This window comes from Accipiter gentilis, chromosome 2 (assembly GCF_929443795.1).
Source record: "Accipiter gentilis chromosome 2, bAccGen1.1, whole genome shotgun sequence".
In the NCBI taxonomy this organism is placed as follows: domain Eukaryota; kingdom Metazoa; phylum Chordata; class Aves; order Accipitriformes; family Accipitridae; genus Astur; species Astur gentilis.
The window spans coordinates 47,168,379-47,194,956 of NC_064881.1; the positions used below are offsets into that span (position 1 = coordinate 47,168,379).

The 26,578-nt window shown below is 40.0% G+C and overlaps 1 protein-coding gene across 3 annotated transcripts in view; it reads right to left on the reverse strand.

Annotated features, from left to right (window-relative positions):
- Positions 1-26,578, reverse strand: part of ZFAT (zinc finger and AT-hook domain containing) — a 100,263-nt gene that overhangs the window by 57,954 nt on the left and 15,731 nt on the right. For 2 of the 3 annotated variants that reach the window (XM_049821702.1, XM_049821721.1), the window contains exons 3-4: positions 24,164-24,424; positions 6,732-6,905 (exon numbers count right to left, since the gene is read on the reverse strand). In XM_049821702.1, the coding sequence (XP_049677659.1) occupies positions 6,732-6,905; positions 24,164-24,424 (435 nt within the window). Of the gene's footprint in view, positions 1-6,731; positions 6,906-13,186; positions 13,248-24,163; positions 24,425-26,578 lie in introns of those variants that run through there. The other variant, XM_049821713.1, reaches the window with a different exon arrangement.

Sequence of the window (26,578 nt, forward strand, 5' to 3'; positions counted from 1 at the left end):
CAGAATTGACTTTAGTTTACTAGACTTTACTTATGCCTTTTACTTTCCTCTTTTCAGTCAATATCATCTGTTCTAAGTAAATCTCCTTTAAGACTACGAAGATTTGAGTTCCTCATGACATTCTGACAGCAACTTCTACAGATAAGCATTACCCAGTGTGCCTTATCTCTGGCTCAAACTCAGTGATGGCTTCTAATCTCTTACAGTCTGCCCCTTAGAAAAGTATCTTGCCCTTCACTATAGAACTCTCCATTACTTATCAACAGTCTAAAAGGTAATCACAATGGAAGGAATTACTAGGAATGGATCAGAAATAAAACAGGAGACATCATCAACCGAATTCCTACTAAAATCCAACTGAATTCTGTGAACCTCCTACAACTTCAGGTATGGACAACAAAAAGGATATAGAAGAACTAGAGAACAGTAACAAAGACAAAACAAGAAGTATTTTGTTTGGAAAAGGATACATATCTCAGAGACCTTCAGCTTGACAGAGAGATAAATGAAAAAGGAATATCAGAAAGACCTCTAAAATTAGCAATACTGTGAAAAAAGTGTGAATAATTATTTTCTTTCTCATAAACCATGAACAAAGAGCAGTTCAAAGAAATAAGCAGTCAGCAGGCTTGAAACAAAACAAAAGAATGCACACTTTCACCCTGTAATTAAATTATGGAATAATTACTGCACAATGTTAAAGACTGAAAATATAAATGTATTCCAGATGGGATTTAGACAAATTAACATATAGGTATTAAATATGATGATCCATGTGCAACCACCACTCAATGGCTGTCAAAATCTGGGAGGCTTTACATAATAAGTTTCTTATTGCCTTCCTATAGAGATGCTGCAAGCTGCCTTTAAAGACAACTGATCCAACTAGATGAATCTTTAAGCTATGGATTACTTTTTTCATTTTAAGTTTAAAAAAGCCTTCATAATGGAGGTACCTTGGTCTGTACAGGTAAAATAATTTGCTAAGGGTATGAAGTAAATATTTGTTTCTTACAATCTCTTTTTAAAGTAATGCATTTTTTCACCTTCTACAACATCCTATAGAACAGGCTACAAATGTGTATGACCCCTGGTAAGACAGTTCTGAAAATGAAGCCAACAGAAACTAACCCTACCCAAAACTCCGAACGCTCCCCATGCAAACCTACCCTTCACTCCTGAAATAAAGCTTAAAAAAAGCAAAAGAACCTTTTAATAATTTTACAGGTTAGCTCACCATGAGGTTAAACACATTTTAACTCAGACAAAGAAGTAGAAACACAGACCTGTGTATAGTAGGATAAAGGTTACTATCCCTTTCAGTAGAGCTGGACATTAGAATGGCTGAGCTAAATCAGTCTGTAACCCCATGGTAATATAGATGCCTGCTCACATTCAGAGGGGAAAGCTTTAATTTTCCTAACCTTGCTTAATTTCACATTTGTATTAAATCAACATTAGGTTAGCTTCTTTTGTCTTGCCCTCCACTCAACTACATGTTTGTGACACCTTACAGTGTCAGCACAGGAATTTATACAAAGATGAAGAGGCTCAGAGAAGGGATCTGGCTAAAATTTACACCATGTCTCTCCTTCTGCAAATGCACAATTAGTTTTCTGGTGTGTTTTACTACACAACTGCAGAAACAGGCACAATGATCCAAAGAACAGGAATGTGTGGCCAGGGCTGGGGCAGGAGGAGAGCACTGCCCCTGTGACAGCAGTCTATACTTACTAACCCAGCTCCTTTAAAAAGGGGTAGTCTCAATCCTCCTCCCTTCCTCTGAGAGACTCATTTTGTCACCACTTTCCCTCTTCCCACCTTTGAAACTTGTGTGGCCCCAATGTGAGACACCTCAGTAAGCAAAACTGGTAGAAAAAAAATTCTCTGACAGAGAAAATATGTATGTATGTGTGCATGTGTATGTGCATGTGCACATGTATGTGTATTTATTTTACCAGTTTTTCGAATCAGTTTACCACAGGCTGACACAAGCACTAGTGGTGGTGCAAGAAAGGGGAAGTGATCTGGGAAATAAGAGACAAGCAGGAAAGCTCCCTTGGCAACAGTCTGATATTAAGTCCATTCAGATGTGTCATAAACCCACAACCATCGTTCCATGACCTACAAAAACAGAAGTCATCTTAAACAGGAAAGACTTTTATCAGTTTAACAGAAAAGACTGTCATCAGTTAAACTAAGTCAGTTGCAAAATAGTAAGCAAAATTACATTATTCCTCTTCTTTCCCCCTTCCCAAAAACCTCCATGGGGGAAGAAACCAAGTGTTCATAAATTACAGCACAGGGAATAGTAGCAGGAGAACACAGCTGGCCTTTTATGGATAGTGGTTCTTCAGTGGAAATCAGGGAGAAAAAAGCCTGCACAGTGTTATATTAAGAATTTGTAGGAGAAAAAAGTCCAACCCCTTTAGAAATAAAAAAAAAAATAGCATAAACAATTTAAATACTTTATGCGATTTTTGTATATTTTGAGCTCTAGCAAAAAAATGAAGAATTCTAACACTGACCATCTTCACAGGAACATAAAACCACTCTCCTGGTAGAAAGCTGAGTCTTTAAAATATTACAGGACTCACATAAACCAACAATTTAAATGTTCAAAGTATAATCTCTCTTGAATCAAACTAATTGAGCATGAATAATAAATTGGTTTTAGAAGCCTCAATAATATTACAGAGTTTAAACACAGGAAATAAAATAGCTTTAAAAAACAGAAGATTGAATATTTGGCAGAGTTTACTCACCGGTTTGTAAAAATAGACTATGAACAAAAGTATCTGCTGTTCAAAACAAAGTATTTTTAGATGTGCATGTAACTGTAATTATTCACTCTCATTCCTAATTGCAATGCTTATGAAAAACTGTATGTTTAATCTGATACCAGGTGCGCATGTTCATGAACACAGCACTCTCTCTCTTCACGGTCCCTCCAGTTACAGAATCATAGAAAGTTTTGGGTTGGAAGGGACCTTAAAGATCCATCTAGTTCCACCCCCCCTGCCATGGGCAGGGACACTTTCCACTAGACCAGGTTGCTCAAAGCCCCATCCAACCTGGCCTTGAACGCTTCCAGGGATGGGGCATCCACAACTTCTCTGGGAGACCTGTTCCAGTGCCTCACCACCCTCACAGTAAGAAACTTCTTCCTTACATCTAGTCTAAAACTACCCTCTTTCAGTTTAAAGCCATTACCCCTTGCCCTATCACTACATGCCCTTGTAAAAAGTCCCTCCCCAGCTTTCTTGTAGGTCCCCTTTAGGTACTGGAAGGCTGCTAGAAGCTCCCCCTGGAGCCTTCTCTTCTCCAGGGTGAACAACCTCAACTCTCTCAGCCGGTGTTCATAGGAGAGGTGCTCCAGCCCTCTGACCATCTTTGTGGCCCTCCTCTGGACTCACTCCAACAGGTCCCTGTCCTTCTTATGCTGGGAGCCCCAGAGCTGAATGCAGTCCTCCAGGTGGGGTCTCACGAGAGCAGAGTAGAGGGGGAGAATCACCTCCCTCAACCTGTTGGCCACACTGCTTTTGATGCAGCCCAGAACGCAATCAGCTTTCTGGACTGTGAGCACATATTGCCAGCTCATATTCAGTTTTTCATCCACCGGTACCCCCAAGTCCTTCTCCTCAGGGCTGCTCTCAATCCACTCCTGGCCCAGTCTGTGTCTGTGTTTGGGATTGCCCTGACCCACGTGCAGGACCTTGCACTTGGCCTTGCTGAACTGCACGAGGTTTGCATGGGCCCACCTCTCAAACCTGTCAAGGTACTTCAACACCCAAACAGAAGAAAATCTACCACTTTCATTCAAACTGTATTTACTCTATGGGTTAACACAAGCTTTCAAATTTCTAAAGCTGTAATTCTATTATCTTTCATATGCCTCCCAAGTAAACATTACAGAAAAGGAACATGGAGAAAAATCAATGTCGTCCAACTGTCATTTCTGCAGTTAAGAACTAACTGATCTGTTTGTTTGAAGGGATTTTGAAGAGATCAATTTAGTCATAATCTACTGAACACATGATGTAAAAGCAGTGTCCCAAACCTAAATAGTGTATAGCAAAATTACAGCAAACTGTTAATGTAATACTCCTAAAAGCATCTTTCATTTAAGAAGGGAGACACAGTCTGAATATTTTCTCTATACTGTGGATAAAATACAACTAATTCTTAAAGCCTTCTCTATTTTTCTAATTGACGGAATGCCTACCTGACGTCTTCAACAGGATTTGACTGCACTGGACACAAAAAGGGATATTTGCACGCATCTTTAAAGCTAGATAACACGTGGCTACAGAGACTAAGTTTTGATAGCACTTTTAAACTTTATTTTCAACTTAACTTTACAGATGATCTAGCACACAGAAAGCAGGGGAGAAGGAAGAACTGTTTTATCTATTTATATTCTTCAACAGCAGTCTACAGCAATAACTCACCTCTTCAGCACATGATAAATCTCCAGGAAAATGGAATAAAAGAGTATGAAAGATGTTTATAAAAACTCCAGACATTAAAGTAATACTGACAAAGGGAAACAGCCTAAGAATTGCTAGTGACATTAAAATGTAGTTATATCATGGAAATTAATGAAAAAAATGGAAGGAAAAGCAGTGAAAAATAAATTAAAACATGATTGTATTAAATGAAATACTTTCTTTTGAATCTTCAAAGAGTTAACCACCTATATAGTACTTCCCAGAATTTCCAAATTCTGAAAAGTAGGATGATAATTCATAACTGTCTTAACAGCAATGACTTTTTTATGACACATATACTACCTGGGAACTTGAACATAGTAAGGTTACTAATTGCCAACCAAATAAATGAGAGGACCTTCAAAAATAGCTGCAGGTTCACATTTGACTGTAAATCCCTTCGGTTTATTAAAGCCTTTTGAATGTAACATGTACTATGCACAAATAGCTCCAAAGTTTAAGTTGTTTTAATATTTTGAGTCACTCAAAAAACACAGTGTAAAGAAAATCCAAACTTTTTGTTGTCTGACGAAAAATTTTACTAGGTAGTAATTAAGGCACCAACCTCCTCTAGATTTTCCTGCCTCACATGCTTACTACATTTTCTTCACTATCTGTATTTACTATTATTTCATTCACCTCTTCAGGCTAGTTTCCTAAGAAAATGGGTCTTTGATTGCACTGTCTACCAAGTCTTTCCTTCCCCTCTTGAAAATTCTTCTAGTCCTTGCTGGAAATGTAAAGATCTCAAAGAAAAATTCTTACAAGGTTCATAAAATTTAGCACCTGGAGAGAGGAGACCCCAGTTGCAGCTCTTCCCAAAACCCTGAGGAAGGGAGGATGTGTGTATAAATCCATAAACTAATACCTATATGAACCCATTTAACTAACATCTCCATGAGCCCCTTATCCAGCCATCGTATGTTCCCCTTTGCCCAGACGAAGGAGGAGAGGACATGAGGGAAGCCTCACGGGCAGCAGTGAAGGCAATGGGCACCAGCATGGGGGAAAAGCTACATGCAGTGGAAAGAGGCAAAAGAGGTGGGAGACACAGTGAGAAAATGAGTGTTTAGCAACAGGTAGGAAAGTGCCCAGGGTTACATCACACAAGAGAAAGGGGCCTGCGGTTAGTGAAATGAAGCAGCGTGGACTTCAAACCACCCTGAAGCCAGGTTTCCATACTTCCAGTGCTCACCAGTCCTCTTCCACCTTCCTCTGTATTTACAATATCGCAAGACCAAATTTTTAACAGCTCAGTGTACGTCCAAAACCCTGTGTGATGCTTCTCAAACAATGAATGTGAAGGTGTTTTTTACTTCCCTTCTAAGCACACAGGATATTCGTAGGTGAGTTCATCCAGCTTCCTCTACCATTGCAATTAGAAATGCATTTTAGCAAACAAAAGTCCAAGCATATTACAGATCTTAATATCAAAAGATATTAAAGAACACCACAGAAAAACCAGCTAGCTTCCAACCCACAACAATAAATAAATACATTCTAGTTGTTCTGAGAGCTATAAGCAAAACAAATATTCAGAAATGTTAGCAATAATGAAAAGGAGAACAATAAAGCTACAAAGCTGAAAATAATGAACAAAACTATTAAAAAGGGATTCTGTCAATCAGGTGAGTGAATGGTTTATATAAACAGGCAAATACAAGTCTAGTTTTAAAATAAATAGTTTGAAATTATTCCAAAATGCTTTGATGAAAAGGCACCATAGCAATTTATGTATGAAGAAACCTTTAATCATTATATAGGAACTTGATTTTCAAGTATATATACATATCTTTTGTCAAACTATTTGCATCCAGAAATATTAAGTTATATATATATTAAGCTGTTTGTGTTTTCATATACAAATTTACATTTATCATAAGTATACACACAAATCAAGAGCTGAAGATATTACAGGGGAAAAATACTTTCCTGTTCCTTGGTCACTCTTTTTTTTCACTTTCTTCTTTAAAACTATTCACAGACTAAACATAACTGATGTTAATGCAGATAACTACACCCAGGTCCAGCATTTGTCATACCTATGAAGAAATGGGATGGTAGTTCTAAAATCATGTAGCTGCCAGATACAGAGATTCTATATCAAGATAACCAAATAGTATTAAATATTTTTCAGATAATAAATATCCTAAGCAGTTCAGACTTACACCAATAACTATTTTATACAGTGTTAGCATGGACAAAAATTAATTTGATTGCATAATCGGTGATCCTGATTACCTGGAATAGCTTCATGGGCTGTCAAAACCACACTTATAATAGGATTTTTAGCTCCTGAAACCTGTTCAGCCTCCTTAGTTGATGGAGTTTTCTCTGTTTTCTGAACTCTGGGCCTCTTTGGAGTTTTTTCTCGCTCATCTTCCTTCCTGTCAAGGTCAACGTCAGAATCATTACCTAAAGAGCAAACATCAAAAAGAATGTAACTATGTACAAAATAAACGCAGGTAACACAGTCACTAACACTACAACAAAGAATTAGGAGAAAATTAATGCTACTGTAGAAAGAAATACATGTTATCAAAACAAGATGTGCTGGATGAGTCCCTAAAGGGGAACTGTTTTCTTCTCTATTTAATAAAACTAGTGTGATACTTACACAAATAGAGAAAACAGATGTCCTGGTTTCGGCTAGGATAGAGTTAATTGTCTTCCTAGTAGCTGATAGAGTGTTATGTCTTGGATTCACTATGAGAAGAATGTTGGTAACACACTGATGTTTTCAGTTGTTGCTAAGTAGTGTTTAGACTAAAAGTCCAGGGTTTTTCAGCTTCTCATGCCCAGCCAGCAAGAAGGCTAGAAGGGCACAAAAAGTTGGGAGGGGACACAGCCAGGGCAGCTGACCCAAACTGGCCAAAGGGGTATTCCATACCATGTGATGTCATGCCCAGTATATAAACTGGGGGGACTTGGCCCGGGGGGGGCAGATCGCTGCTCAGGAACTAACTGGGCATTGGTCAGTGAGTGGTGAGCAATTGCATTGTGCATCACTTGTTTTGTATATTCCAATTCTTTTATTATTATTCTTGTCATTTTATTATTGTTATTATTATCATTATTATTTTCTTCCTTTCTGTTCTATTAAATTGTTCTTATCTTAACCCACAAGTTTTACCTTTTTCCTTTCAATTTTCTCCCACTGGGTGGGTAGGAAGTGAGTGAGCGGCTGCGTGGTGCTTAGTCACTGGCTGGGGTTAAACCACAACAGTCCATTTTGGCACCCACCATGGGGCATGAAGGTTGAGATAACAACAGATCTGACCAGAGTGTGCTAAAATGAATTTGTTACAAGCATTTATTATATTAGTTTAATAGCCACTGGTCACGATGTCGATTTATGAGCTCTTAAGTGTTGTAGCACTCATTTTTAGAGTTCTGTTATGTATCACCTCATTCGCTGTATATAGTGCCTGTGCTGCTGCTTATCATCGTGCAAGGTAGAGTAAGGATTTCGCTTTGATGTATTGCATAATTCTGGCTTATGGTATGATAAAATTATCAGTTGTGGCACTAATCCGGTATTTGCACTCAGCATTGTTGTCACCTCTACACTTTGGGAGCCATCTGGGGGAAACTACTAATAATTACACCCTTTATCTTTCCTCCTCAGAGAGCCAATCTATGGGCGAGACACCTTTCTTCCCCTTTCCCTTCTCCTCTAGTCTAATTACAATAGCGTCTGAGAATTTTGAAAAATCTGAATACCCTGGGGATGTTGAAACCAGTATGGTCCTATTGCTAGGAACTAGCATGTTGCTGAATATGGTTCAGGTCTTGTTTAGGGTTAAACAACTATTTAAGAAAATCACGCAGAGATCTGGCCCGAGGTTGGATAATTATGAGTAGCAGGGTGTGTGGGGGAGTATGGGCAAATGCCTAGGGTGGTGGGCACCTCCAGTGTTTTGGAACTTCACCGTTGAACATGTGCAGAATCCTGAAAATTAGAACATTTGGAAAAAGTATGCTGTGACCCCAACAATTCCAGGGAGACACAAATTACTGCAATGTGCTGGGGCCTGGCCCATGCCTATGCAGCCCTGTTCAGCACTGTCCAGTATCCTCAAGGAGAAGGGGAGGCCTCTGGATCTAACAACAAGGCAATAGGCACTGCGGTTACTCCAGCCCACGTGACAGGCACTGCAGCTGAACCAGAGAACCAACCCGTACCAGTATCAGTTGCCCCCATACAGAAGAAGAAATATACAAAAAAATCAGTTCTCTTAGCGAAGGATGAAGATGAACCAGGGCCATCACAAGAACAGAAGGAAGAGGCAGAACCAGAGGTAATTACATGATCCCTATCCTTGAGTGAGCCTTGGGATATGCAAAAAGATTCCAGCCGTTGTCCAGGTGAGCACATTATCACCTGGCTGCTCCAATCCTGGGACAATGGGGCTAGTAGCCTGGAATTAGAAGGTAGGGAAGCCAAGCAGCTGGGATCACTTTACGGGAAGGTGGCATTGACAAGGCAATTGGAAAAGCATCACAAGCCCTCAGAATGTGGAGGTGACTCCTGTCAAGCGTGAAGGAAAGGTCCTCCTTCAAGGAAGATGCTATATGTCACCCAGGCAAGTGGACCACCATGGAGAGGTATCCAATATCTGAAGCAATTAACCATGCTAGAGATGATTTATTATGAGCCAGACAATGCACAATTACCCAAAGATCCAGATGAAGTCCAATGCACACGACCCATGTGGCAGAAGTTTGTACAGAACACACCATTGCCATATGCCAACCCACTGGCAACACTGACCTGAAAAGACAAAGAGGCACCTACGGTGGATGAAGTGCCTGGCCAACTCTGGCAATACGAAGAAAATCTCTCTTCCTCCCTACAAGCCTGCATTTCAGCTGTGAAGAAGCTGTCCCAGGATGTTCAGCAAGTCAAAGAGGATATGTCCTACTCCTCACCTGTACAGACCAATGTCTCAGCTATTAGGAGTGAGCATTCCTCTGCCCAAAAGAGAGAATATAAAAGGTACACACCACGAGGTGCCCTGTGATTTTACCTATGTGACCACAGAGAGCACGAGGAAATGGGATGGAAAACCTACCTTGGTCCTAGATGCACAGGTACATCAGTTGCCAGGAAAAAAAAACACAAAAAAGGATTCTTCCAGGAAAAATGCCAGTCCAGTTAACAAACAAAGTGGAACAGCTGATCTTGCTTCTGATTCTCTTAAACGGACTTCTAAGGCAGTTTTACTAGAAGTGCGTAATGGACACTCTGACCAGAATTAGAAGGGCCCCGCCTCCAGCCAGGTGAAGGAAAGGGATAACCAGGTCTATTGGACTGTGTTGATTCAATGTCCTGGCACATCACACCCACAGGAATATAAGGCTCTAGTGGACACCAGTGCACAGTGTACCCTAACGCCATCAAAACATAAAGGGCCAGAACCCACCTGTATCTGTAATACATTGATGACATCATCGTATGGGGCAACACAGCAGAAAAAGTTTTTAAGAAAGGGCAGAAAATAATCCAAATCCTTCTGAAAGCTGGGTTTGCCATAAAAGAAAGTCAAGGTCAAGGGACCTGCACAGGAGATCCATTTTTTTGGAATAAAATAGCAAGATGGACGTTGTCAGATCTCAATGGATGTGATCAACAAAATAGCAGCTATGTCTCCACCAACTAGCAAAAAAGAAATACTAGCTTTCTTGGCCGATGTGGGTTTTTGGAGAATGCATATTCCAAATTACAATCTGATTGTGAGCCCTCTCTGTCAAGTGCCCCAGAAGAAGAATGATTTCTAATGGGGCCCTGAGCAGCAACGCACATTTGAACAAACGAAACGGGAAATTGTTCATGCAGTAGCCCTTGAGCCAGTCCGGGCAGGACAAGATGTAAAAAATGCGCAGCTGGGGAGAACGGCCCTACCTGGAGTCTCTGGCAGAAAGCACTGGGGGAGACCCGAGGTTGACCCCTGGGGTTTTGGAGTCAAGAATACAGAGGATCTGAGGCCCACTATACTCCAACAGAAAAAGCATACGGCAGCATATGAAGGGCTTTGAGCTGCTTCGGAAGTGGCTGGTACTGAAACACAGCTCCTCTTAGCACCCCGACTGCCGGTGCTGGGATGGATGTACAAAGGGAGGGCCTCCGCTACACATCATGTAGCTGATGCCGTGTGGAGTAAGTAGGTCACACTGATCACACAACGAGCTCGTATAGGAAATCCCAGTCACCCAGGAATCTTGGAAGTGATCATGGACTGGCCAGAAGGCAACAATTTCAGAATATTGCCAGAAGAGGAGGTGACGTGTGCTGAAGAGGCCCCACTGTAGAATAAACTGTTAAAAAATGAGAAGCAAGATGCCCTGTTCGCTGATGGGTCCTGTCGTATTGTAGGAAAGCATCAGAGGTGGAAGGCTGCTGGATGGTGTCCTATAGAACAAGTCACAGAAACTGCTGAAGAAGGTGAATCAAATGAGTTTCCAGAAGTGAAGGCCATCCATCTAGCTTTAGACACTGCTGATCGAGAAAAGCGACCAGTGCTCTATCTCTATACTGACTCACGGATGGTGGCAAATGCCCTGTGGGGGTGCTCACAGCAATGGAAGCAGAGCAACTGGCAACGCAGATGTAAACCCATCTGGGCTGCCACACTGTGGCTAGATATTGCTGTCGCTGGTAGACAACCTGGTTGTAAAAGTACGTCATGTAGATGCTTACATACCCAAGAATCGGGCCACTGGAGAACATTCAAACAACCAGCAGGTGGATCAGGCCGCCAAGATTGACGTGGGTCAGGTGGATCTGGACTGGCAATATAAGGGTGAGTTATTTACAGCTCGGTGGGCCCAAGACAGACACCTCAGGCCATCAGGGAAGAGATGCAACATATAGATGGGCTCGTGGTCGAGGGGTGGACTTGACCATGGATACTATGACACAGGCTATCCATGAATGTGAAACGTGCTGCAATCGAGCAAGCCAAGTGGTTAAAGCCCCTGTGGTATGGAGAGTGATGGCTGCAATATAAATATGGGGAGGCCTGGCAGATTGACCGTATCTCACTCCCACAAACCTGCCAAGACAAGCACCATGTGCTTACAATGGTGGAAGCAACCACCGGATGGCTGGAAACATATCCCATGCCCCATGCCACCACAACACTCTCCTGGGCCTTGAAAAGCAAGGTTTATGGCAACAGAGCACCCCAGAAAGAATTCAGTCGGACAACGGGACTCATTTCCAAAACAACCTCACAGACACCTGGGCCAAAGAGCATGGCATTGAGCGGGTATATCGCATCCCCTATCATGCACCAGCCCCTGGGAAAATTGAACGACACAGTGGACTGTTAAAGACTCCATTGAGAGCAATGGGAGGTGGAACCTTCAAACATTGGGACACACATTTAGCAAAAGCCACCTGGTTAGTCAACACCAGAGGATCTGCCAATCAAGCTGGCCCTGCCCAATTAGAACTTTTATGTACTGTAGAAGAAGATAAAGTCCCCGTAGTGCACATGAAAAATATATTGGGGAAAACAGTCTGGGTTACTCCTGCCTCAGGCAAAGGCAAACCCATTCATGGGATTGTTTTTGCTCAAGGACCTGGGTGCATTTAGTGGGTGATGCGAAAGGATGGGGAAGTCGGATGTGTGCCTCAAGGGGGTTTGGTTTTACGTGAGAATAGCCAATGAATTAAATTGTATAATGTCAGTTGCTATATAACCCTGCAACTGTATGTTATCATCACTATAGTTGTTATAGGCTATATGAATGGTATTACAGTAAGAATCACTTGGATCAAGCAAGAATGAACTTTGATAAAACTGAGCAAAGTGCAGTAGTGATGGAACCAGAATTGACTTCAGCATGCAACAATCCAACACTACACACCTTCCTCCTGCTGTGCCCAATGTCACCTTCCCACCGCACTGCACTGAAGCCCAATCCTGCTCTGCCAACTCAGAAGACTTCACACCATTCCTCCTGCCCAGAAAGATTGGTATGACAGATAGAGCCCAAAGTCAGGAACCAAATTAACTCAATGACCATTTTATAGAGATGGCCCATAGACTAAGGGAATGATATCTATGTGTATACATATATCTATCTATCTATATCTATCTCAAAGGACGGAAAAGGTGATGGTGATTGATTAGGATGTACTGGAAAATATGGGACCTGAGCATGACATAAATGGTACAGAATAAGGAGTGGACTTCTGTCCTGATTTTGGCTGGGATAGAGTTAATTTTCTTTTAGTAGTTGGTATAGTGTTATGGTTTGGGTTCATTATGAGAAGAATGTTGATAACACACTGATGTTTTCAGTTGTTGCTAAGTAGTGTTTAGACTAAAAGTCCAGGGTTTTTCAGCTTCTCATGCCCAGCCAGCAAGAAGGCTGGAGGGGCACAAGAAGCTGGGAGGGGACACAGCCAGGACAGCTGACCCAAACTGGCCAAAGGGGTATTCCATACCATGTGATGTCATGCCCAGTATATAAACTGGGGGCAGTTTGCCTGGGGGGATGGCTTCTCAGGAACTAACTGGGCATTGGTCAGTGAGTGGTGAGCAATTGCATTGTGCATCACTTGTTTTGTATATTCCAATTCTTTTATTATTATTCTTGTCATTTTATTATTGTTATTATTATCATTATTATTTTCTTCCTTTCTGTTCTATTAAACTGTTCTTATCTTAACCCACAAATTTTACCTTTTCCTTTCAATTTTCTCCTCCATCCCATTGGCTGGGTGGGAAGTGAGTGAGCGGTTGCATGGTGCTTAGTTGCTGGCTGGGGTTAAACCACAACATAAAGAAAAAATAAACATTTTAAAAATGTACTCTCAGAAACATATGTGTCTCTAAATTCTCTTGATGTTATTGTGGATTTTTGTGAAAATACTACAAACTTTGTAGAATTTGATTCCATCATTAATGAATAAATTATTTTTCTCCTTTCCATATGTAATTGTTCAGATGATTTTAGGATTATTTCTCCTAGTACTGGATTCATTATCAGTCTTCTTTAATGGAAAGTCTTCCAACAGTCTCTCTGGATTAGGCTTTTTTTCCCTACTGTTATTGCGAATCAACTGCCAGAAGCATACTTCTCTTTTTCATTGTTGATTCAAAAAGAATTCAGGTTCAAAACAGATCTTTGGTTCAACCTATCTCCTGACATTTTGAAGGCCTGCACTTCTTCACTTTGAAGGCATGCACTTCTAAATCATTCCCTGTTGCTGTTCAGAATGTCTTCAGCCTCTTAAGTTGGATAACCTTCAGACCCGTTAACTAGAAAGCAATTCAATAGTTGTATTCAAAACACTCATCTGAAATAAGAATGAATAATCAGTAATCAGCTAAGTTGTTCCTTGAAGCTATTTATTCCTTAAAGCAAATGAGGAATTCCTTACTAAAATTCTAAAACCAAATAATAAAAATGCTTATATATGAGGAATTAGCAGCATACAAAATAAAAACAGAGGGCTGCAAGTTTATACCAACAAAATTTCTTTATATTAGATGAAGTGGTAGAACACGCCGGGCAGAGAAAACAAACTTGGCAAATTAAGACATTATGCAAACATTCCAGAGGTAATGAGTAACGAAAGCAAAAACCGATGGAAGAAAATTATAAATGAAGCTAGTGAATTTCTTTTTTCTCCTTTTTTCCCCTGAATCTAAAGCAGCTGACTCAATCTCCAGAATAAGTCATTCAATGTATATTCATAACGTGCTGTAACTGCTCTATTGAGATAGGGAAACAATCTATAAATAAAAACTAGTAACAGCAAAGCTGTAGTGTGTCTACAGTTGTTTATGACATACAAATAGCAAAAGCAGTGGAAAGATATGCTACATGGAAATGGCTCTGTTTTAATTTCAGTAACATTTTGTTAATATTCAGCTGAGATTCAAATAAGTCTGTCTCCCGTGATCTTACCTTAATGGAACAAAGGGTTAAAGAGTGCTGACTGTTCCTTGCAAAAATGAAGGACACAAGCACAAACTGAAGTAGCATAGTTAGGACTGAGCATGTAACTACCACCTGGATAAACTGCAAGCTCTTTACTACATACACCACCAGAAGGAAACAAGGTATATAGGAGTTAGTTTAGATTTCTCAGACATACTGAGGCAGAAATGTGCATACTGACAACTGTTAATGACTTGATGCTAATCTGTAAATCTGAAATTCATTTTTACAATACCTAGAATGAGCAACAACTACATAGCAAACTGAATTTAAACACAGTCAAGCAAGTCATCTTTCTGTGGAGTCATGTTAGCAATGTTTTTGCCCCAGCTTCCAGTTTCTAGAGTATAGAAAATTATGCTCTGTCTTGAGAGCCCCCTGCTTTTCAGAGCCTGCTAATGACTTCTCCAATTTCATCAGATAAATTCCTTGACATATGCCTCTTCTCAACTACCTTTTTCTCTGTAGATTTCTATGATTTTGCAAAATATTGCTGCTTTATAGGTATAAAGGGCCTCATGATGTCCCGATTTAACTCCTTAGTATAGTTGTGAATTAGTGATATTGAAATCACGTAATTCTAATGCCATTTCTCTGCAATACTTCAAAGGGATATTTGAATATAAAGAAATATCCCCTTCAACCAGAAACTGTTTGTGCAGTGTTTTCTTTTGGTGTGATAAACAGGGGTGGGAGGAAACAAACACATTTTTCCACATGTCCTTCATGAAACAGCCTCTGTTAGTTTATTATCAACAATAAAATGAGTAGTCACAAATTTTACAGCAGGACCAGGCCACCAACAGAAGAAAGTCTTCTCAAAAAGAATCAGAATACATAAAAAATGTAAGCTGCTTATTAAATTGTGTTCCCCTGAGGCACTTCACATACTGTTAAACAACAAATACAAAAATTAATTGGGTTAATTACTCTGCTTTTGTTCAGTGGACACTAAGAGTTAGTGATTGGAGGGGGAGGGAGGGGGGGAGATTTGATATACCTGTAGACAAAACTCTCATTTTTTGCATGTTTTAGCTAAATGAAATCCAGAACCATAGATTGAAAGGAAAGCTGTGAGGAGGACAACAGCATTTTCTCCATTTTGCTTGGGATCACATAATTAATTCCTAGGAGGCATATGAATAGAATCCAAGAACCCTATTCCTAAGTCCTCCTTTCTAACCATTACAAAGTAAGAGTTAGTAAGTTTAATGAGGACATAAAGTGGTTGAAACTAAACCACAAAAACATTTTACTGCCTTTTCATGTTAACCTGTAACTCTATTAACTTTTGAATATTGGAATTCTACTAAAAAAGAGAAAAGGAAAAAAAGGATGAACCACAGACTGGAGTTTGTTAGTGACCCACACTAATGAATAACTATTACCACAGTAACAAGCTAACATATGTTTCATGCTGTTTTTCTTTCCTAATGTGCCTCTATCAGGCAGATCAGTTTGCTAGTTCCTTCAGTTTGACTAAGGGTAAACGCTGTGAAAAAGAACAGACGTGTTACAATAAATATAGCTGACTGTGACTCCCTGCTTTCAAAACAGAACTCCAAAAATGCTATTAAAAAAGATTTAAAAAAAACATACAGAATTGCAACATAAAAATATTTCATTAGAATGTTGCTATTTCATATTCATAGAAACCTTGTACACAGATGTCAAGCACTAAATATGAAGATTATGACCATGTGAAAATATTTTCTTAAGAAACCCAAAGCTAGTAAGTCCTTCAAACAAAGGATTGAATCTCAACTTCCATCTTCCCAATATGAGCTGAGAACATCCAGCAGCTAACAGGAGGACTACATACGCTACCTGCAAAGATATGAGGAAGGTACTGAATGTCATGCAAATTCCGTTAACACACAAAAAGCCCACACTTATATTGGCCAAAAACAGGCAAGCAAGAAAATTCAACTGATATGCTGATCATGTATCTTCAACTGGTGCTGAATATTTGTACAAACATTCTGAAAACTCACATAATACACAGGAGAAAAAAAAAGTCTCCTCTCTACAGAGTGGTCAAGTCAAGTTCTGATATTTAAACATTGGAATTTATTCACTAATCTGATGCAAGTTGATGGCAGTAACCCCATTCTTCCCCTTTCTCAGAGGAACAAGCATCTTCCAGAAACCATCTGTTGATAAGGAGCTGGGGCTTCACACACAGCCAATACTTTTTGCTACAAACATAACTATATCATAGTCTCTGTGTAACCTGAAAAAGACTTTACAAAAAAAACCAAACCAACGCTCCCCATCAAATCACCAAACCAAAAAAAATTTAACTCTCGATGACAGCTGCTTTCTTCCTGAACTCTCTCTACACAAAAAAAACCCTGAACTAGAAGGTGTGCTTTAGGAAAGGATTAAGAGGGAGACAAAATCATGTTTTAATGAAAAAGAAGAGCTTCAACTTTGACCACAGGGCTCAAACAGCCTTTCCATAATATGGGAACATCTCATCAGTAATTTAGTTGTCTTACTTAAGTGTTAGCATTGTGAGTATCAAAATAAGTGTTTTGTCTCTCACAACTAGGACAATTCCCCTGTATACTACAATTCTTGTATTATAAAGGAACACTCATAAGTGATTTTAAGATGATTTATGAGAAAATGGAGTATATGCAACTTAGAATACCTATACAAAGCTTCTCCAAGCAGTAAGGGTCTTTGCTTGCTCCTAAGCAGATTTATTTAGACAAACTGCCTCACTTTGCATCCCCCTTGCTAAGCAGTCAGCTTAGCACTTTGTCAGCTGGCACTTCAACTCACCACACAAATAAACTGACCTCTCCTATCTAGCAACAGGCATTTTAAATGCCTGCCTCTGTTTGTGCAAGAAATACAACGCTGTGCCTGTGCCTTCTAAAACGTTTAAGAAATGGTGGTGTCTGTGTTGACAAGTAAAGCTATTGTCCACTCTGAATGAATCACTGCTTTCACAGTCCCGTCGAACTAGATTGTTCATCTGTCCCATGATCCTATTTGAGTCATTAATTGAAGGTACTGCTCTCTGCATTCGTAATTGGACGTACAACATTTTGCAGATTCAGCCACACATTCCTAATTGGCATGGTTTTAAACTACTCTTCATTCAAATTACTATTTTTTATCCCCTAAAAGATGCTGGTATTTCATAGTGGCAAGAGAACAGCTTGGAAAAAAAGAAGTAAACTGGCCATGCGCTTCTCCTGCAGAGACTGACATAGTACTCATAGAAAGAATTCATTTAAATTAGAATCCAGCTGATGGCAAAAACATTTTAAACTAAGGCCAAAAGTGCCATCTTTGAGAATTATGCAGGCTCCTAATTCAGTAGAAATGAACAGTTCACTCCAGGGAAGAGAATCTGTTCACCGCTGTAATCTGTCTTCCACCAAAATCCCATTCCCCGGTCATCCAATGTCCTCTCTTATTATCTGCCAGAGATTCAGGTATGCTGCAGTATGGGAGAGGGATGGTGGTTAAGATAATTATCTGTTGTCTATCTCTCAAAACAAGCGTGTTTAGAGGCGGGTGCTGGGGAACTGATCCAATCCAGCAACAGCCCAAATCCCCAAACTCATCCCATCCCAATGGCGGAGGCTAAAGCAGCTCCATTTTCTGGCTGGGAGCAGACACAGTGAAAACACATGGCAGTTCAGGAAGAATCTCAACTCTTCTAGTTTTGTCTTTAGAGAAACAGAATAGATGGCAGTACCATCAGCCAGCCAGATCCAAATCATTAGCTGAAACTGTCAATTTGGTTTAAGAAATAAAAACAGAAATAGGTGTATTCACAGCTCTGCTTAAATCACAGCAACTTTCTTAGGCAAGTAAGCTCTCTATTAAAACAAAAAAGCATGTACATGGGGGATTTCTAAGCACAATGGACATTTTTTTAATTCTGTGCAAAAAATTAACACTTTTTTCTTGCTGTTTTAGTGAATGGACGCACAAGGTGAAGGCAATCATTACCCATCAAAGGATTAAATTAAGATGCACAGAAGATGTCAGTGACCAGAAAGGCTTGGTGACTCCTGAAAAAGTGGGAGAACTATCAGTGAGACACTGATCTCTGAGAGGTCAATGTGGATCACTAACCACAGAAGCAAAGAACAGCAGAGGCCCATTACATCCACCAGTTATTCCTCTGACCAATACATACTGCAGTTTCATAGAGATTTATTCATTGTAATTTCAAATGTCATGTAATTTCAAACACTTCCCTTGTGGATCTATAAAAGACAACAAAACATTTTATTACTTTGAAACCTTTCCTAATATTTCAACTTCAGCTCAAAACACATATTGTGTTTCTCTCAATAAAGAATATCACACAGAATATCAGTATGCATATTCTTAACATTTATATATTTAGCATATTTTAGCAATAGCTAAAACATTAGTGTGTTATCAATATTATTTTGGTCACATATCTAAAACACCACATCATATGAGCTGCTACAAAGAAAATCAACGCCATCCCAGCCAGACCCTGCACAAAGTGAAAATATACTTGATTATTAATCAGATGTCCATACAGTGCCAAACTTTGCAAGAAAAGAAAAACATGAGAAAGTAGTAAAAAAACACTACAGAAAAATCCCAGAAGCATTAGAAAAACAGATTAAAGTAATTTCAAGTTGGAAAGACATGGATAAAAAGGGGGAAAAAATAACCCATATGTATTAGGTACGAGGTCAAAGACTAAGGGAGAAGAACTTGCAGTCCAAGCTCCTTATGATTTTTAGCCATCTACTCTGATCTAGTGTGTCTGAAGTGCTAGAGAAGATATTGTAACTCTGGAAGGTTCAAAGACCCTCAATAAAATTCTCCATCTAGCTCTAAGAACTTCAGCAACAGAGAAACCTCATCAAATTAGAAGTTTAAGTACGCCTTTTCTCGTATACACCAAAATAAGTGTGATTTCAAGAAGTTTTTGTCTCAGGGATAATTTACACTAGAAAATGTTGGTATCAGCCATATTCTGCTCAAGTAACTGAACTATTTGTTGGACATTATATACACACAGAAACACACACATGAAATAAATACCTGGTGTAATACTTGCAGTATTATCTGCTGAGACAGCTACACCACTATCTGTGTATGTGTCATGGTTTAACCCCAGCCAGCAACTAAGCACCACGCAGCTGCTCTATTGCACCCTGCCTCAGCTAGACATGGGAGACAAAATATAACAAAAGGCTCACGGGTCGAGATAAGCACAGGGAGAGATCGCTCACCAATTACTGTCATGGGCAAAATAGACTTGACTTGGGAAAAATTAATTTATTGCCAATCAAACCACAGTAGGGTAATGAGAAATAAACCCAAATCTTAAACCATCTTCCTACCACCCCTCCCCCCTTCCTGGGTTTAACTCCACTCCTGATTTTCTCTACCTCCTCCCCCCGGCGGTGCAGGGGGACAGGGAATGGGTTTGGGGTCAGTTCATCACACGTTGTCTCTGCCGCGCCTTCCTCCTCAGGGGGAGTACTCCTCACTCTTCCCCTGCTCCACCGTGGGGTCCCTCCCATGGGAGACAGTCGTCCATGAAATTCTCCAACGTGAGTCCTTTCCACGGGCTGCAGTTCTTCACGAACTGCTCCAGCATGGGTCCCTTCCACGGGCTGCAGTCCTTCAGGCACAGACTGCTCCAGTGTGGGTCCACCAATGGGTCACAAGTCCTGCCAGAAAACCTGCTCCAGGGTGGGCTCCTCTCTCCACAGGGCCACAGGTCCTGCCAGGACCCTGCTCCAGCGCAGGCTTCCCACGGGGTCACAGCCTCCTTCGGGCACCCACCTGCTCCGGCGTGGGGTCCTCCCTGGGCTGCAGGTGGAGATCTGCTCCCCCGTGGACCTCCCTGGGCTGCAGGGGGACAGCCTGCCTCACCAGGGGCTTCCCCACGGGCTGCAGGGGAATCTCTGCTCCGGCGCCTGTGGCATCTCCTCCCCCTCCTTCTGCACTGACCTGGTGAAGGGTTGTTTCTCTCACATATTCTCACTCCTCTCTCCAGCTGCAATTGCTGTTGCACAGTAACTTTTTCCCTTCTTATATATATTATCCCAGAGGCACTACCACTGTCACTGATGGGCTTGGCCTTGGCCAGCAGCAGGTCCATCCTGTAACCGGCTGGCATTGGCTCTGTTGGACATGGGGGAAGCTTCCAGCAGCTTCTCAGAGAAGCCACCTCTGTATCCCCCCACCACCAAAACCTTGCCACGCAGACCCAATACAAACAGGGGGGAAAAAAATCATGGTATAAACCAGGGATGCTCCTGTGTTTTGAACACCACTTGTAGTTCTGGTCCTCCATCTCAAAACAGTTACAGCAGAGTTGCTGAGAAGAATAAGACTGACCAGATGCATAAGCAATTTCCATATAGTCTAGTTAGTCTGTTACTTAAGACTCAGGATAAGAATAATCTAAATGCAAATACATAGATTTCTAAATTATGAACCTTATGCAAGAGCTTATACAGAATCATTGTTGCCCACTTCCCAGAGTTATACAGTAAGATGGCACCCAGTGAAATGAGCAGCATCAAGTTTAAGAAACAAGCAGAAGTACCACTATTTCACAGACTATGTAGTCACACTCTTAAAATCATTAACACAGAACATACTAAAAACTAGAAAAGCAGACAGCTTTGTAACCCACTTAGATAAATTAATGAATTTAACAGCTTTCAGTTGCCAATGATATGGGTGAAACCTCTAGTTCAGGGACTCTGTCAACAACTTTGACAACTAAGAATCTTGGTGCATTTTGATAAGTAATTTTTTTAATTTTTAAACTATGAAAAGGTCCTCATTAAATTACATGAACAGATAAAAAAATATTTATAATTTCCTTCTTTGCTTGCCTTTTCAATGTTAGTCTGTCTTCGTTCACATTTAGAAGGTTCACCCATCATCCTCAAAACTTTCTTCATAATGAAAATTGAGTGCGAAAACAATTCAACTCCAAGAGCTCAAATTTTAAAGACCGTGTTTTCCGAGCTGGTAAAGCAATGCAAGTATGACAAACAATCCTAGGCATGGACCATGTTGTTCTTGTCCACTCCTCAGAAAGTTTTGAGCGACTCAATGTAATCACATTTTCTGAAAGGATAATAATAATACACATGCTACTTTCATCTACGTATTGAAAAATTGAAAAGTTGTCACAAAGCAGTTCATGTGGTAAAGCCAGAAGTGAAAAGTATTCCTGGGATGGGACAGTAGTCAGTAGATGGCTGAAGACTGAATTTCCCAGATGTATTCCAAGGAAGAATTACCCCTTCAGAATAAAAACAGCCCCCAAATACCTTCACAGTTGGCAGTCAAGGTAGGAATTTCTGGGCTTGAGATGTTCTAGCTGCACTAGTCACCAACAACTGGAAGCCCTTGTTATTTGCTGCTCAAGAATGACTTACTCTGCTTGATTGGTTATCTCTTGCCAGAGAATAAATAAATAAATAGTTTCATCTGCCCAAAACTCACATAAAATTAGATAATTTGGACAAATGGATTACTTTGTATGCACATGACATTCACCTTTGAGCAAAGTTAAATAGGCAGTAGGACTAGATGATCGTCTTCGGTCCCTTCCACCATTCCATTCCACTCCACTCCACTCCACAATGAATATTCACTGTTGTCTTTTTAAACAGGCTTCCTAGAGGGGTGGTCAATGCCCCAAGCCTGTCAGTGTTTAAGAGGCATTTGGACAATGCCCTTAACAACAGGCTTTAACTTTTGTTCGGCCCTGAAGTGGTCAGGCAGTTGGACTAGATGATCATTGTAGGTCCCTTCCAACTGAAAATACTCTATTCTGTTCAGTTCTATTCCAAAACTTTGAGAGGCTGGATATATTCAAATCAGTCTTAAAGCTAAATTTAAACAACTTTCATACTCCAAAGACAGTCATTCACATAAAGTTTTGTAAAATAGAAGAGGTGAGTTTGGCATTATTTTTTAAAGAGTAGAACAAGCCATCCTGTGTGATAGCGGTGCATTTCTTTCCCCCTCTCCAGGCTGATTTACGAACTCAGTAAGGCTCACTAGGCCTTAGCATAAGTGTAATGAGTCAGGCAGTTAAGCGATCCTTGACTATGCCAGAAACTCTTACACAGCTAAGACAGGGAGATACGCTGTGCGTCTCAAGGACTCCTGCTGCCCGGCGAAGGCGGGGGATGGGAATAGAGATAGCCTGTTCTCATAACAACCTGCAGCCAGTTCTTTCTCATAACAACCTTGAGACATTACAATCCTCCCCTGACAGCCTTGGAGCATCCCGTATCTATGTTTTGAGTTATTCTCCAACAGTCTCGGAATTTTCCAGTGCAGCTGGGATTCTAGCAATTTGTTAGTGACAAAAGTCAATCATCGCCCAAACCTATAAACAGTGCTACTGAGTGAGGCCCTTTGAGCTCTCCTGGACTGCAGCAGGCTGTGACCAGCATCTCCCTCTGAGCAGGACGCCTCTCAGAGCTCACAAACTTCCCGGTTTGCAAAAATCGGAGGTCTGTCGCCGAAAGCCGACACGACCTGGGCTGATTCTCTTCACTCCTTGAGGCTCGACCCTTCGCCCGTTGAGACAAGTGCCGAAGCATTCGATGTGAATATTTTCACTGACCTCGAGGGGAATTTTTGGCAGGTAAACCTCTTTTTCTCTCTCTTTTACTCTCTTTTGTTCTCTTATATGTATTTCTCTTAGTGTCTTTATGCATGTGTGTGTGTACTAACCTGAATAGTCTATAGTAAGTTACAGCAAATATAAGCTATTAAGTATGTTATAGCAAGTATAAGATATAAGATAATGCTTTCAAATTTATACTTAAATTACTGTCATTATTTTTATGCAACTGTGAATGAATTTTAGGCTTCTATTATAATCCCTTTAGGTATAAACCGTTGTCCAAGTCTGGCACTAGGAGTCGATCCAGCCGCATCTAGACTCCAACAGGAGTTTAGAAAGCAAGGGGGTCTTCTCTGAACCTCGTGACTGAACAGGAGGGTCTCCATTACCCTTTCCCACATTTCCTTTTACCCTATTATGTTTTCAGTTCCTATATACATAAGTTTACTTTGATTCTGATTTAATTTTCCTGTGTGCATTTCATCCATATACTAAGTAATAGAGTGAACCTTGTCAACGAATTCTGTGAAATCACACTTTCATATGAATTTCTATTAAATCTTTTTTCTATTGCTAATACAATTGGAGGTGATTCTTCAAGTGATCTGAACCTCGCTTTCTCATTTTTAAAATCCCCCCCGTGATATCCTGAAAAGCAGTCGTTAAATCTATCAAAAGAACAGGACAGAATCCATGTTTCCCAAGTAACAGGACAGAAACACCTATATAGGATCATCTGTCCTACCCTATGTGTGATACTTACCTATGTGGCTCATACCACTTTTCACTGGAAAACTGTAATCCTCTTTGTGAAAAACAAAACAGTTACTTATGCAAAAGAAGCATTTCAGGGAGTTTAAGATGATTATTAGTGCAATAAACATTTTGACCTTTTTGAAAAAAATTAAAATACCTTGTCTTTGTTCTCAGTTTTGCTTCAACATGCTTTTTGTGTTAAAAGAAACAGATAATTCCATTCCACTTAAAATTAACACTGGGGATTACAAGTTGTTACTAATCAGGTCACAGGATGGAAACATACTGTTTCACAACATGCTTCAGATATTTTTGTTGGATGTTTTCTTACCTCCATCTCCTTCTTCCTCTCCTTCATTTAAAACAATAATGCAGATATGTTTCCTCAGCTGACGTGTGTTGGAGAACTTCCGATTGCATTTCCTACATTCCAAGCTGCCTGGTGAGACTTCAGACAGTTCTAGTCCTTCTTCTGTCCCAGGCAGAGTTTCTTCACTTTGAACAGGGTTATTTTCTGCCACATCTTCATCCACACAAAACTTCTTAGTAGACCCTTTTGGTCTGCCCCTTTTCCTCTTCACTACAAGAAGCTCTAGAAAAGAGAGTTAAAGTTAAAAGAAGTTATAATTAAATTGCACAGCTAATCAGCTAATATCCATCTAATCTTTGAAAAATAGTAATATTAAATGAAGTTTGAAAGCCTCTATCCCTAAAGCTTAAAAAAAGGTTAGCTTCACACAAACTTATTTTTAAGCAGTGGTATTTGTTGGCATTTCTGCTAGCTGCAAAGTAATAACATTTGTGTTACTGAGATCGGCAGATGTCAAGGTGCCACAGTTTTACAGAAATTAGACTGGAAGCACTCCTTTAGATTGTTCTATAACTGTATCAGCATGCATATTCTACAAAGTTGCTCTGCTGTGTTCTGACACTCTACAAAAAACCTTTTTAATTTAAATCACTCTCGAAGAAATTGCTTAAGTATTGAGATGGATTCAGAGAAAAACATTTCTCTTTTAAATCCAAAAACTCATTGTCCTTTTACTAAATTGAACAATTACTCTGTATTATTTCCTCTGGTTCTTCATTGTTAGCACTTTCTAGCCAAAAGTTGGTATAAAAAAACGTTGGCAACAAATAAATTCCAAAAGTCATGCAAAAAATGTTTCCTTAATAAGTATTTCAAATAATTAAAATCAGAATTCATCCACAATTCTTAATAAATACATAACTTTACATTTCCATATTTCTATAGAGGAAACATTAATAAAATCAATGAGATGTAGTGAACATAGAAATGCATGACAACATAAAAAACTTCACACTCGTATTTCCTGCTTAAGATTTCTCTCATCACTGCTGTAGTTAATTCAAAAGCCAACTTGCTATCACCCACTCACAGATGTAACTGATGACTTCATTGACCAAACCAATTAGATCCCAAGGAAACTTTAAGTCAACAAAAGCAGATACTCAGAGGGAAGGGTGGAAACTTCTGGATAGTAATTAAGTTATTTTAGATTTCATCCTAGCTATAACTTACTTCTATATAATAGTTTAATACAATGAAAAGAATCGCTCTCTATCAGTCTCTATTTTTCTTGTCAATCTCAGGGGTTGCTTGCTTGGTTTTTTACTTCTTTATACTGTGTGCTTGAGAACTATCCAATTGTTATTGTACAGATTTTAGTTAGTTACTTTGAACTTGCTCTGCTGCAAGAAACTGTCAGTACACAAGCAGCAAACCACGGTAGCACTGAAATGATTTTTTTGAGTCTGAGCAGACATCTGGTGAAGTATCATATCTACTCTGCATAGAAGGAAAAACTAGCAAGCATTGAAAAGAGCTTGTCTGATGGTGCATGGAGAAACAGGACAGAGTTAGGCTTCTTCCAGGCTTTTAGGATTCATTTTATCTAACGTTAGACACTTGAGCTCTCAAATTAGTTAATATTTGTCTTCTGTCTTGAAGAAACAGAGAAACTGCTCTTCAGAGTGCAGTTCAGATCACACAAGGCCTGAATCATCTCTGTATTCCAGGGTAAGATCCCAGTTTAAGAACCTTCAGTTACATGCAGTGAAATCCAGCTTAGAGAATTAAAAGGTAGAAGAGCTTGACATGGTCATCGTAATTGCAAAAAAACCCTGGAGTTTAATGTGCATTAAAATGTGGCAAGTGAAACAGAGCAGGTATGAAGCACCTGTCAGCCATCATCTTTGTAATATCAGAGACAGACAAACAACTAGCACATACAAAAATTTTGCCAAGTGCTCTGTTTTTAATGCTTAGAAAAAAGCAAGCAAACTTAAATCTTGTGCATATTTCAGCTTATGGCAGCAATGGCAAAGGAGCCCCTTGAAGTTTTTTTTACACCAAAATATTTCCCAATCTTGAGAATTGTGAAAAAATGAAAAATAAAATATTCTCCTCAAAATTTCATACTTTTAGTGTGGGTTTGGGGGGAGAGGGAGAGGCAGAGGGAGAGGGGGGTATGTTTGTTTGGTTTTGCACAGCACAGATGGGGGAAGTATGAAATATGTCTTCTGGGTTATAAGAGAGAACAAAATGTGATCTATGCATAATTTGTATAACAGCAACATCTGCCTGGTACCCTTGGTTCCACTTAATAAAAAAATTCTAACAACATCCTACCAAAATGGTTAGGACAAATCAACTCTAAACAGATCACGACCTAACTATGGGAAAGTGGCGTGACTAAATAAAATTCAGCAGAAAGCACTGCCA